This window comes from Malaclemys terrapin, chromosome 2 (genome assembly GCF_027887155.1).
Source record: "Malaclemys terrapin pileata isolate rMalTer1 chromosome 2, rMalTer1.hap1, whole genome shotgun sequence".
In the NCBI taxonomy this organism is placed as follows: domain Eukaryota; kingdom Metazoa; phylum Chordata; order Testudines; family Emydidae; genus Malaclemys; species Malaclemys terrapin.
Genome location: NC_071506.1, coordinates 201,362,598 through 201,376,449, shown reverse-complemented (window position 1 = coordinate 201,376,449; position 13,852 = coordinate 201,362,598). Strand labels below are relative to the sequence as shown.

Genomic DNA, 13,852 nt, shown 5'->3' with positions numbered 1-13,852 from the left:
AATTATACTTCTTTATTGGTCTCCAGATCTAGACCTGTCATTACAATGGACATCTCCATTTTCCTGCCAGCTTCCATCAATATCACAGCTCCACAGTGCCATGATGGCTTGCAGCAGGTGAACTGCCTCAATGTCACAGTCTGCTTTCGTTTTAACGGCAAACGTGTTCCAGGAGAAATAGGTAATGTGCATCCATAAAATGGTTCTCATGCCATATGTAACTCTAGAGGAGGCTGGGTTTTAGTGATACATGAGACATACTTAAAGGATTCTTCAGTTTAATTGCTGACACCAATTGCTGCTTTGGGCAAATACTTTACAGAGCCTCAGTATATTCATCTATGCAATGGGTATAAAATAAAAATTCTTACTCTACTAACAAGGATATTTTCAAGCTTCTTTAATATTTATAAAGAGCTTTGAAAATCTTGAATGAAAGGAACTGTGTACGTACAAAGCAGTATTATGATCATGTTGAAATATTACATATCTATTATGTTATAGGTACATATAATGCTTAATGTGCATGTGAGTATATTTATGTGTGTGTGCATAAATAATACAATGGTGTGGTGTAAAGTTTGGATTCGATCATGCCATTTTGGCACAGTCCAGCACCGGAAGTGGTGTGGAGCTGCGCTGCTCCAGAGGGAACAACTTTTATAGGGCATATTCATAGAATCCTAGAATATCAGGGTTGGAAGGGACATCAAGAGGTCATCTAGTCCAACCCTCTGCTCAAAGCAGGACCAATTCCCAACTAAATCATCCCAGCCAGGGCTTTGTCAAGCCGGGCCTTAAAAACCTCCAAGGAAGGAGACTCCACCACCATTCATATTTGTCGCATATTCTCCTATGTGCCCAGCCAGCAGGAAGAGGGGGCAAGCCATGGCTAGGCACCTTTGGGGTGCCATGGATATAATTAGAGGCAGTGCCTGTGCTCCCCTGACTGTACAGAATGAAATTCTTCTTGGACCTTATGTGGGCCACACAAGGGGCAGACAGACTCTTTATTCCCTCCCCTGTACTGTGCACAAGTAAGAAGCAGCTGCTAGCCACTAGGACTAGCGAGGATCTACATCATTATCACCTGAGTCTGGGATAGTTACACTTCTCAAAGAGAACAAAATTGCTCAAAGCTTAATCTCTCTTGGGGTTCTAAGACATATACACATTCTAGGCCAGGATTTGTATGGCTGTACCTTTCCTTTCTTAGGAGTCTTGCAAAATCCCACAGATGAATGTATAGTTCAGCAAAGCACTTTTATCCAGATAGGATAACTCTGGTTCATCCAAAAATGTTAATTCCCATCACTTGTTTTAGGATACAATTTTTTAAAGGGCCTAAGTCCCATTTTCAAAAGTGACTGTAAGCACTTTGTGGCCTAAATCTCATTGGCTTTCTTAGCCTCCTAAGTGCCAAAGATCGCTTTTGAAAATAGGACTTTGGCCCTTTTGAATATTTTACCCTCGCTCTCATTTTGTATAGCTCTACCGGGTGTTAAGAAACACACTTTCCTTTTTCATTCAAGTGCATTCTCATATTTCTGGAGGGAACTAATCTTCTTGCAGCATACCACAGATGAGAGCCAGTTTAATTTCACTGAATGATGATACAAACCATACCCTTTTGTAACTTACTGCAGTTAAAAGAACATTTGAATACTTTTGGCAAATGTTACCCATTCCCTAGTAAAGAGTTCTTTGTTAAGTAGATAATGATATAACTCTCAGACATTGTCTTTTTATACAATGCAGCTAATCAAAGCAATTTGTTAGAAGAACATAGCCAGCATTATGTAACTGTGTAAAAACTTCTTGGGATACAATTTGGACACAGTGCCTCAAATAAGCATTTAATTTGGATTATACATCACAATGCATTTTAATTTCTTTCAGGTTTCATAGTAACAATATTTTTTTGGGGCGGGGGAGAGGGGGCGAGTAGTGGTAATGTGATACCTCTCACATAACTGGTTAAATCTTAGGGAACGGGTTAATTAATACCAAAAACTTCTTCAGCTAAATATGTTTAGATTCAAAAGTCTTTCAACCCAATTTTATGCATTAAAAGATGAGTTAATGTGTACAGCACCTAACACAATGGGGTCCTGCTCTATGACTAGCATTCCTAAGCGCTGTGGTTATACAGACAGGAAATAATTATATTATGTATCGGAGCCTCATGGCCAAGGTTTTCAAAAGGGGCTAATGATTTTGGGGTGTCTCCGTTTTAGATGCCTTGAAGGGGCCCGCTATGCAAGAAGTTGGTGCTCAGCACTTTTTGAAAGTCAGGCCCCATAGGACATCTGAAGTTGGGCACTCAGAGTCACTAGTCTGTTTTGAAAATTGTGGCCGTTGTACTTATCTCATGCTGTCTAGAGTGGCTCACGCCCATGTGTGCCTACTTCAGGGCACACGGTCAAAAACAAGGCAGACACCGCAAACTGGTGGTGTGTTCCGTCATTAGATTTCACCAAGCCAGTATCAAATGTGAACTCCTGGACCACTATACCAGCCTGGAGAGTGTAAGGAGACTGTCTAAGACTATCTCAGGCAAGCTGGACTTAGTGATAAATGGTCATTTACATCAAAAATCACAAAATATTTACGTTGCTTCCAGTCCCAAGAGGTCAGTCACTTACCCCAGATCAATTGGTACCCTAGACCTTACACCAAAGACAATGCCTGTAGTCAATCCCGTAAGAAACTATCTAAAGGTTTATTAACTAGGAAAAATTAGTTATTTACAAGTTAAAGCAAAAATACATACACACAAATGAGTTACCATCTCTGATTCCTACAGATGACAGAGATGTGGTAATCTGTCAATTCAAAAATATATTTCAGGGCAGACTCAGGGGTAGCCTGTGGGGATCTCTGCCTTCATTTAATGTCTCTGGCCCTGTGAGAGTTCAAACAACAAAGAGATGAAAAATCTTCATGTCAACTACTTTTATTTCCTTCTTCCAGCATTCAGATCGATGGGACAAGGCCTTCTGCACGTACTTCTCTGTGGGTGGATGGGGCAATTAACAAAGTGTTTGTCTTATGGCCCACTTAATTTTTGATAGCTCTCCTGAGTGAGTGGGGCGATTCCCATGCTTGGATTCACAAATTCAGAACAAACATTTTCAAAGTTATAAAGCATATTTCCTTTTAGCATGGAATACAGATGTTACAAGTGAGATTAATACATGCAGCAGCTTTCAAGCATTTCATAGTCGAAACACTAAATGCATTCTTATAAGACTAATACCTATTTTTAACAAAACTAACATACTATATAGGTGAGCTGGTTTGGTTTCCAGCTATGAGTTTGTCAGTTCTTAGCTAATGCCTATAACCTTGGCCAGAGCTGGCACTTGGTTTTCCAGCATCACATCCGCATGCAAGTTTTACAAGTCTGTACCGAACATGCAGTCACTACCCTATTCTTTCTATTATAAACTCGTATCTAAAATGTTTATTTTCATGTATTGCTATTTAATTCAGCGACCCATAAAGAAAATCTGTCTCCAACTTAATTGGGTTGATCAAACACATTTTAAATATGGACCTTTTTCTCCCATTTTTTTCCCAGCACTATCTGCAGTACTACTAGTACTTTCACAGCTATTTGTAGACCAGTGTTTATTTTCACAATGCACTGTGTCATTCGCAAAGTACAAATCCTATCCATTTTATAGGCACTTTGCAGACTGAAATCTTCAGCGTCTTTTTCAGCTGGAATAGTTAGGGCTGAGTTAAAGAGGCATAGGATAGCGAAATGTGTTGCTTTGCACGGTGTGGCAGTCATTGTCTGACCTTTCTCTTTGCTGCAGCATCCGCTAGAAGGCTAGGCGGTTGGTTGTATTTTATATCCAGACAGAGCATTACCTCACAGGGTTTTGGATGTGTCAGAAATAGGAAACTTATTTTTAGTTATTTTTCATAAATCCCAGCGTCTGGTTTAGGCTGTTCCTTGCGTCCCTGGTTTGTGACCAGAAAGCTGCTTCAGGCGTGGCTTTGGTGTTCCATCTTCCAGTGCGTTTTGGGGCCTTCATTTTTTCTATATAGTCCTGAGCAATCCCTCATTCGATAGTAGCTACCTTTGCCTTGCTTATTCCCTAGGTGACAGAGCAAGGGAACAGTTTTCTTTGAGAACTAAGGGCAATACTACTGCATATATTGTAAAAAGGGGAGGAGCGTAAAGAATTGACAGATAATATCTGATTCCCCCTCTTTGGCTTTGCCTTGTCTAGTCTAGAAAAAGTTGAGTTTAGGTCCTACCTAGGGCAGGTTTACACTACATCCCTCGGGGGTGTGAAAAATCCACAGCCCTGAGCAATGTAGTTATACCGCTGTAACCCCCCAGTGTAGAAATTGCTATGTAGAAAGGAGGTGGATTAACTACGCTGTAGTGCTGTATGTGAATTCAAGCCCCTAGCTAATGTAAGCTAGATAAGCCTGACCTTTAAATTATGATTCCTAGTGAGACAGGGTAATAATTCTAGCTTGATGTTACCAGGTTGAATTGCAGCTTAGGCTGGAGCACTGTTCCTGGCCTGGGCATGGCCTTTCCCTGCATAATCCACAGGTCTGAGCACAATACCTTGTCAGCATGCTTCCAAACAATACCCCTTTCCCAGCTGAAGGCCCAGAACAGGAAAATGGAGGCTACTTGGGTCTCCCATATTTCAGGGCACTGTGCTACTCGCCTAGCCACTGGCAAATGAAAGGAAACTTGCTATGCTCGCAGACGGGATAATTTATTTATACAGATTAAAAAAATACCAAGCTACAATTTAATTAAAAAAAAAATGCTTTTGTGTGAATTGGATGATTTTCAGTGCTTCTAAAAATGACAGGTTATAGGGCTGGCTGGAGCTAGGCATTGTGTACGCAGATGCTGCGGAAGCTTCTTCACACAGCTCAGTCAATGCACTTGACTTCTCCTGCATCACCTCAGTCTAGTCCACTGCAAGAGAATTCCCTAGGTAGACGCAGCTGATTGTGCCCAATTTTAGAGTGGTTTTGTGGGTGGAACTACACTTTGTTTGAACTTGTAATTGGTGTGCTTCAGGTGGTTCAGAGTTTCTCTTCAGTTTGGATAAGCCACCGGGGTTTAAGATACCCTTAATACACTTAATCTAAAATACGTGATGTTACGCTGAAAGTAGGTGTTTTGCTGCTTGTGTATTGAAACATAACAAACTGGAGCAGGGGTACCTAAGAACTGGAGCAGTTCTTCTTAGCGTATGTGCAATGTGACCGGGCTTGATCACTGAATTTGGTCCGTTGGTTGGATCATGAGCTATCTCGACTTGGGCCATGTGCTGACGGGGCGTGCAACGTGAATGCTGATCTATGCCGCCCACCTACTGCGGTGTGTAAGTGTGTATGTGACACTTGAGAATGAAAATCATGCGGTGTGTCGGCTACTCCTTATTCAGCAAGTATCTTACTATGGCATTAATTGGCACATCTAGTCTGCTGTAATGGTGAATGGCCTTGTTTACAAATGAACGAAATATACTTCTGAATGCAGTTTTGGCAAACCTTTATAAAGATTTAGTTTGAATTCTGGGCAGAGAATTGGTCATTTCAAAGTTTAATCTAAACTAATCGCATGCATGCCAAATTTTTATTCACTTCTGAAGTCAAAGGCCAAATCCCATAAACATTTAAGAGGATGCATGTGTTTGAGTACCCCTGGCAGACTCTGAAAGGTTACTAGTGAGAGTTAATTTAGTAGCAAAAACTTATTACCCAATACTCAGAGCGAATGGGAATAAACTCTCCCACCCTGGTTCCTTTTTTGTTTTGAAGCAACAAAGAAAAAAATCTTATTCGTGGTATTTCAGCTTTTCCACTGATGTGACATCATTGGATGTAGCATAGGAATAAGTTGCCAAAAGAAAAGGGAAAAAGATGTGAAATGTGCTATTTAAAATATATTAATCAAAAACATACATGGTTGCTATAGAAGGATGGTAACTGGAATGGTTTTGTTTAGAGGCTCTGTGCAATGTTCTTATTAGTATTTGGGTTGCTTATTATGCTGTTCATCTAGACAAGAGCTGCTAAATGTTGCATTTCTACTTAAGAATTTTAAAAGGTTTAGGAAACACTCATGAATTGAACTTCCCAACACCTCAGTGAATTAGGTAGCCATTCTTATCCAGCTTTACATCATTTGGGATCTAGGGAGCTTGTCCTGGCCCCGGAGGCTGGTGACGAGTGTCTGCAGTGCCATGTGTTCTGCTTGCACAGCTCTTGCATTTGCCCACAGATTTTCTTATCTTTTGCAGCAACAGTTGTTCCTGCAGTTGATATCATAGGTGTAGTCTCAGCAACGGTAGGGGGGGAGGGTCTCCTAGGAAACAGAAAGAGGAGACAGGATTGGGTATGGGGTCTGTATAGGGTGACCAGACAGCAAGTGTGAAAAATCAGGACAGAAGGTTGGGGGTAATAGGAGCTTATATAAGAAAAAGACCCCAAAATCGGGACTGTCCCTATAAAATCGGGACATCTGGTCACCCTAGGTCTGTACAACCTAAAATCAAAAATGGATTTTTTTGTCTTTAAAAATAGGCCAAAATTTGTGTCATGCTTGACCCCAGTTTAGGTCTGATTCTGAGTTGTGTTGGGCACACACAACTCCCATCAGCTATAGTGGGAATTGGAGTGCTCAGTGCCTCACAGGATCAGATCCTTTTACGCGAACTGTTTTTTAAAGTGATACAGGGGATTGGAGGGACACACTCTTATTTTGGTGTAGATCAGGCTTATTTTGGTTTAGTTTCAGTCGTTTAGGAATTAATTTAAGCCAAACTGAAATAAGTCTGATTTAAATTGAAATAAGAATGCCCACAGAGCCTTTTGCATCAGTTTGAAAAACAATTTAAGTTAAACCGATCCAACTACTGTGTATAGACAAGGCCTAAGTGAGGCCAATGACAACAATTGTGTTTTAAAGAGCCCAGGATGTTCTCCTATTTAAAAAAAAAAATTCACATACCCTATTTTCTTCTTGGATTGAAAACTTGTAACAATTTTAAAGTCTTCTAAAAAGATTGTCGTTTAGAGGTAGCAGTAACAGTTAGCTCGTTTAAATCAAAATTGATTTAAAAAACAAAACAGATGTATACACTTTTAAGGAAATCATTAAAATTCTGCTCAGATAATCAGTGTTTGGCCTAATTATGTAATAATGCACAGAAACAGACATGAGCTAACTGTCACGTACATCACATGCCGACTAATTAAGCCCCGTGTTGCTGGTCATCTACTGATGTTCCCTTTATTGTATTAACATTCAGCTGAAATCACTAAGGACCACATCCTGCAATAGGATCCACTAACGTACGGGCCTCTGTGCTTTGTGTAGAGTCCCACTGACTTTAGTGGTACAGGAGTCCACTAAAAGAAAAAAGCTGATTTCATTGCTGGTTCAGGACCTCAGACATTGTTGCATTCACTTGTACGGCAAGTAGAATCCATCTGGATTATTCAACCAGTAAACAAATTGTTGAGTAAACAGATAAGAAGCCTTCTCAAGGGCACAATAGTATCAAAATACAAAACAGCAAACTTCACTAAACTACGCACCAGATAGAAAAGAATGAAAGAAGACCCCCCTGGTGATAGTTTATTGGTCTATGAGCGCATGTTCTGTAGTTTTCAGGGGAATAATATTCATAAAGGGAAATGAAATACAAACAACTTCCTCTAGTTAAATTCTAAATGCTAATGAGATTATAACTCAACCAGGAAATGGCAAGTTCTTGTTGACATCTGGTTCTTAGTTTATGGTGATGTGGAGGGAAAACAAAGCATGTTTTTCTTTCAACAGGGTGAGTAAAATATCTCTAGAATTTTTTGAATTATTTTTTACTAGTGCTTTCTCACATTCCTGGTACATTCCGGACGGGGATTTGAACCCCCAAAAGCCGGACATGTCCGGGAAAATCCGGACGTATGGTAACCCTATATAACAAGACAAACTGAAAGGCTGCTAGAAAAGAACCACCTTGGGCTAACAGTCATGGAATCTTCTTGTTTTCTTTTTTTGGCAGGTTTGAATTATATCTTGACTGCAGATGTGGCAAAGAAAGAAAAAGGCCAACAGCCCAGGGTTTACTTTGTGTCTTCTGGAGAAACAATGGGACAGGTTGTGGAGCAGTTACAGCTGTTGTACATGAGGGAAAAGTGTGATCACTACCTAGCCCATGTGAAGGTCAGTACATTCCATCTCTTCTCTGGCATTCACCTTTTTGTAGTTCCATCTGTTGATTTAAGTATTTATTCTATAAGCCGTCAAAGCAGTTACGTTTGACTTGGTTTGGGATGCTTTTGCTTTTTAGTTCCTGGGGTTGAGCTTTCCTGGATCAATGGAAGGGCCTTCTCAGTGGAAGGTTTTGAACTTCCCCCCCAAGGGATCTGCCCTAGGAGGCAGATATGGATTTGATGGCTTTCAGCACACAATGCAAGAAATATTAATTGGATGGATTGTGTTTTTGTTTTGGCTGTTATATTTCCCCCAAATATGGATGCTAAGTTACTATGATGGTACAGCAGTAGTTGGATAGCTTTATTTCATATGTATGTTTTCGTGTCTAAGCAGTGGGCACTCTCCAAATCATTTGCTTACATTGCCATGATGACTATGGGAGTCTCCCAGGTGGCTGCTGGTTCAACTTTCAGTTCTGGGGCACACTCTTGACTTCATTTTGGGTTGAGATTGGAATTTTTATCCATGTCATGGATTGATTGTTACCTCCTTTATTCAAGACTGGGGATGTGTGTCTCCAGCCATGTTTCTGGAAGGATGATATTGTTCCTTTGACAGAGTACGCGACCAATGGGTTGGTAGGAAATGCTAATGATCTTTGGTCTACAGCTGTTACTGAAGAAATGTCCCCTAGTTGTCCTCTTAGTTGAGAAGTAAATAAAAAAGCAATAGAGAATTATAATTCTGTTTATAGAAGTCTAGAGGATGGTTAAAAATAATCCATGTAGTAAGGAATTATTCTTTTAAATTGTATACATGACTTTTGTGTGTTAATGTGTAAAGCATCATGATGCAAATCTGTGGAGCAATATGCTGAGATGATATGACTGGCCTGGTGATGCAACTGGCCTCTTGTTTCAAGGACACGTCTCCATAAATTAAACTGACCTAAATTCACTTTGCTTCACATGGCAGATACTGAGACAGTCCCTGTTTTTAAACTCCATGTTATCTTTACATTTCCACTGACAAGCCAGTGTAGCCAATAATTCTCATAAGAAGGAACTCTTTCAGGAAGCTGCTTTGTACCTAAAGACCCTGAGCCTGGGAGATGAAATTAATCCTTGACGTTATTAGCATTTTTGTGCAAGGTTGCTGACATAATTTAAAACAAACATAGTGACCACCAAGAAAGCAACCATATGCTATTAAGTTGCTTGTGTCCCTGGATGTAGACTACGTCTTCCAAGGTTTTCTGCTTATGGTGCAGCTCCCGGTTTCTGCTGTGGAAAAAGCTCATTACAGAAAATATAAGCAAATTAGTTTACCATTAACTGGAATTTCTGGATGCATGTTTAATAATTCTGGCCTTGCTCAAAGCAGCATGTGTGATCAGGCTTTAGTATATAATATTACGGAATTCTTGTGATTAAAACAGTTCAGGGAATATGCTCCTTTATTACTTAGGTCTTGCATTAAGAAATACTTAATTTCATACTAGCCCTATTGTGGTTTTTGGGTGATGGATAGAATTCACTAGGGGGAAACACATGTCTGGAAAGCTATTGTATTTGTTGTAATTATTGTTAGCTAAGGCTTGGGGTACAAAATGTTTTCAAAGAGAAACTATTTGCCTGCAAAACACTTGGGAATTGTAATTGCTTATGTAAAGGAAATATATAAACACATTTACATTTACCAGCAGCTGTTTATTAGTAAAGTGAAACAGCTGTTTAACAAATAGAATTTAGTTGTTTATAGAATAAAAGCAAGGCCAAGGTTTTTTCTCCAGTTGGGGAAACTGCAGGAAAGGTCATCAGTTTGCATAAGGAAGGATGCAAAGTAGTAAGGAATGATGATCCAGGGTAGTCTGTGCCCTCATGGGAGGAGGTGATATGATCCATAGAGAATGACATTGGAAACATCAAAGAATCTTGCAGACTTTGGAGGAGTGGAAATGGAGGTCATGATCTTTTATTGTTCTCAATCCTTCAGTAGGAAGCTAGTAAAAATTAAAGTTCTTTGATTACATAGTTTTGTGAGATAGCTGGTGATGAGATCTGGGTTTTAAGGTTTGCACTGGAATGATTTATCAAATATTCTTTGCTTTTAGTTTTCCTTTCCCTCCCCTTCGTACCAGGTGTCCTATGAAATTACCCACTTTTCGCACTGTGGTGTTTGAGACTGTCCCTAACCCCGTTCACTTTATTACCATTCATTTCAATCTTCTGTAACAGAAGTCTTAATGACAAACGTTTCTTCTTGCAACTGCAGTATGTGTGGAGTATGTGTGGTCACGATGTAGAGATAAGTGCTTACGAAGACCAAATGAATTGATGTATTAACTCCTGAGATGGGTCACCTAATCCTGGTGGGTAAACAAGCTACCTGAACCCACTGGAAGCCAGCAGAACTGCGGGTTACATTGTTCAAATGACAGTATAGTTCTAATTTGTCTAGTTGGGATTTCTCTGTTTCATTGTATAGTTGATAAGCCATGGCTTTTGGAGACAGCCACTCCACTAAAACATACTGTAGGGCTGTTGGCCTGTCTCCCCAGGAAGCACTAGTGCCACACTCAGCATCTGTTCAGGCCCTTCCTTCAGGGCCCAGTTTATTCTTCAGACACAAAACTCACAAAATAACACCAAAACAAAGCTATTCCCCTGGCCAAAGCAGGCTGAACGGGTCCAGAGGCCTTTCCCCTTGTCTGTCTCTCTCTTCTCCCTGCTCCAGTGCCTGCCACCGGATTCACCCTGCTTCCTACAGCTGCACTCTTCAGCTGAGCTTTCATCCCTTTACAGGAATCACTTGACCCCTTCCCAGCTGGCTGTGATAATCTCTTCCCTCAGGCCCAAACACCTGTTCTGAAGAGGCTTTGTCTCCAAACAAGCTGGCTAGCCCCAGGGCCCCTGGCCCTTAGATGCATTCATTACACTTTACACTTCATTACACTGTTGCTGAGAGAGACCATTCACTAGTCGGATGACTCCTCCATTAATCTGAGCATGAGCTATCCCTCTTATTTCTATTATTGACTCTGAGCCTGTATAGAATTCTCTGGCTTTTTAAGTAACCGAGTTACGGACGGTGAGTGACTCTCAAAAGGTTTGGAGTTTGTGTTTGGTCTGGACAAGGCTTTAGAAATTTGTAATCTCAGATGAATATTATTCAAATTCATTGAATCTCTCGTGGCTACATAATTATGTTTGAAATCTCATGAAACTCCCAAAAGAATCTGTTTTCAGTCCATGGTGGAAAGCAGAATGAAACCGTTGCAGAGCCATGGACTGATGTGAGTGTGGTTCTAAAGTTAGGTGGGGAGAGACACTGCTGCTGTTTCTGGTTAGGTGACCCTTCGGTATTTGGAATCAGAGGGACCCCAGGTGATACGCTGTTCGCCATGATAAGTAAACGATCATCTGCCGCAAAACCTAAAGTTCTTTTTAGTTAAGCAGCTCTTGGAGTTTTAAAATTCTTTTGCTCAGTAGAGAATTGGGAGACTGCAGGTACAGTTGAGCTCTGATTGTGACAACCAGTGACACTCTTGAACTTCTCAGGTTAGTGTTTAGCATTGATGCCGTGCTCTTCATTGAGAGGTGCTCTACTGCTGGACAATTCCTCATGTGACACTGAACATAACAGCATGGGTAACACTAGAAATAAACTGACATATAGTAAAAAAACAACAGAGTCCTGTGGCACCTTATAGACTAACAAATATATTGGAGCATAAGCTTTCGTGGGTGAATACCCACTTCGTTAGACGCATGTAATAGAAATTTCCAGAGACAGATATAAATATGCAGGCAAAAATCAGTCTAGAGATAACGAGGTTAGTTCAATCAGGGGGGATGAGGCCCTCTTCTAGCAGTTGAAGTGTGAACACCAAGGGAGGAGAAACTGCTTTTGTAGTTGGCTAGCCATTCACAGTCTTTGTTTAATCCTGAGCTGATGGTGTCAAATTTGCAAATGAACTGAAGCTCAGAAGTTTCTCTTTGAAGTCTGGTCCTGAAGTTTTTTTGCTGTAGGATGGCTACCTTTAAATCTGCTATTGTGTGTCCAGGGAGGTTGAAGTGTTCTCCGACAGGTTTTTGTATATTGCCATTCCTAATATCTGTCTTGTGTCCATTTATCCTTTTACGTAGGGACTGTCCAGTTTGGCCGATGTACATAGCAGAGGGGCATTGCTGGCACATGATGTCGTATATAACATTGGTGGAGATGCAGGTGAATGAACGGGTGATATTGTAGCTGATCTGGTTAGGTCCTGTGATGGTGTCGTTGGTGTAGACATGTGGGCAGAGTTGGCATCGAGGTTTGTTGCATGGATTGGTTCCCGAGTTAGAGTTACTATGGTGTGGTGTGTGGTTGCTGGTGAGAATATACTTAAGGTTGGCGGGTTGTCTGTGGGCGAGGACTGGCCTGCCTCCCAAGGTCTGTGAAAGCGAGGGATCATTTTCCAGGATGGGTTGTAGATCACTGATGATGCGTTGGAGAGGTTTAAGCTGAGGACTGTAGGTGATGGCCAGTGGAGTTCTGTTGGTTTCTTTCTTGGGCTTGTCTTGCAACAGGAGGCTTCTGGGTACACGTCTGGTGGTGTTCACACTTCAACTGCTAGAAGAGGGCCTCATCCTCCCTGATTGAACTAACCTTGTTATCTCTAGACTGATTTTTGCCTGCATATTTATACCTGCCTCTGGAAATTTCCATTACATGCATCTGACAAAGTGGGTATTCACCCACAAAAGCTTATGTTCCAATACATTTGTTAGTCTATATGGGGCCATAGGACTCTTTGTTGCTTTTTACCGATCCAGACTAACACAGCTACCCCTCTGATACTTGACCTATAGTAGACTATCATTGGGTTTCATGTCACTAATCCACAGATCCCACAATAAAAACCCACCAGCCACATCTTGCTTCTCAGCAAAGATTTAATACCAGATTTTGTGATAAGGTCTCATACTTCTAAAACTACAAAATACACTGAATTGTGTTTACTAGCATATAATGAAGCATTGTCATAAATAATAACTCAACTACATCTTTTCACAGTAAATTAACTAATCTATTTTAGAATGCAAATGGCTATAATTTTATAGTCTCCTACTTGCAAATGCAGAGATTTTTTGCAGTGGGACTCTCAGTACATTATGGAGATTCTGCTTTAAATTATTATTACACTAATTGCAGGTCTTGTGTCAACAACAGAACTTGTTGTTGTAGTAATTGTGGGGCCATTAATTTTCTATTTCCTTATGCTGAGGATGCACTGTCTCTTAGTTGTTGCCAAGGAGCAAATTTCCTGGCGATGCATATTGTCATCTTTGTCTCCATTGTGGCTATGCAGAGATTGCAAAACTTGTCACAATTTGTAATTGGTTGCTTCATAGAATATCTATTGATGTCATTTCTTGTATCATATCTTATATAGTTTTGGCATACCAGCTGATGTCCAAAAAGCATCTCAGTTCTTATTTGAAGACATAGCATCAGAGGAAAACAGAATGCCATATCTCTTTCAATTACCTTGCTCCAGTTTTCAAAACTTTGTGATTTTTTTTGGCCAAATCCCCGGTCCTCAGAAAGGTCGGAATTCGGCTCCTTCAATAGAAGTAACTTTCTTTGTGA

The 13,852-nt window shown here is 40.6% G+C and overlaps 1 protein-coding gene across 1 annotated transcript in view; it reads left to right on the top strand.

Moving 5' to 3' along the window:
* The window catches only part of ITGA9 (integrin subunit alpha 9), a 296,310-nt gene that overhangs the window by 64,033 nt on the left and 218,425 nt on the right, over positions 1-13,852 (top strand). Inside the window, exons 14-15 of the mRNA XM_054019618.1 lie at positions 27-181; positions 8,061-8,221. Coding sequence (XP_053875593.1) covers positions 27-181; positions 8,061-8,221 — 316 coding nt within the window. The remainder of the gene's footprint in view (positions 1-26; positions 182-8,060; positions 8,222-13,852) is intronic.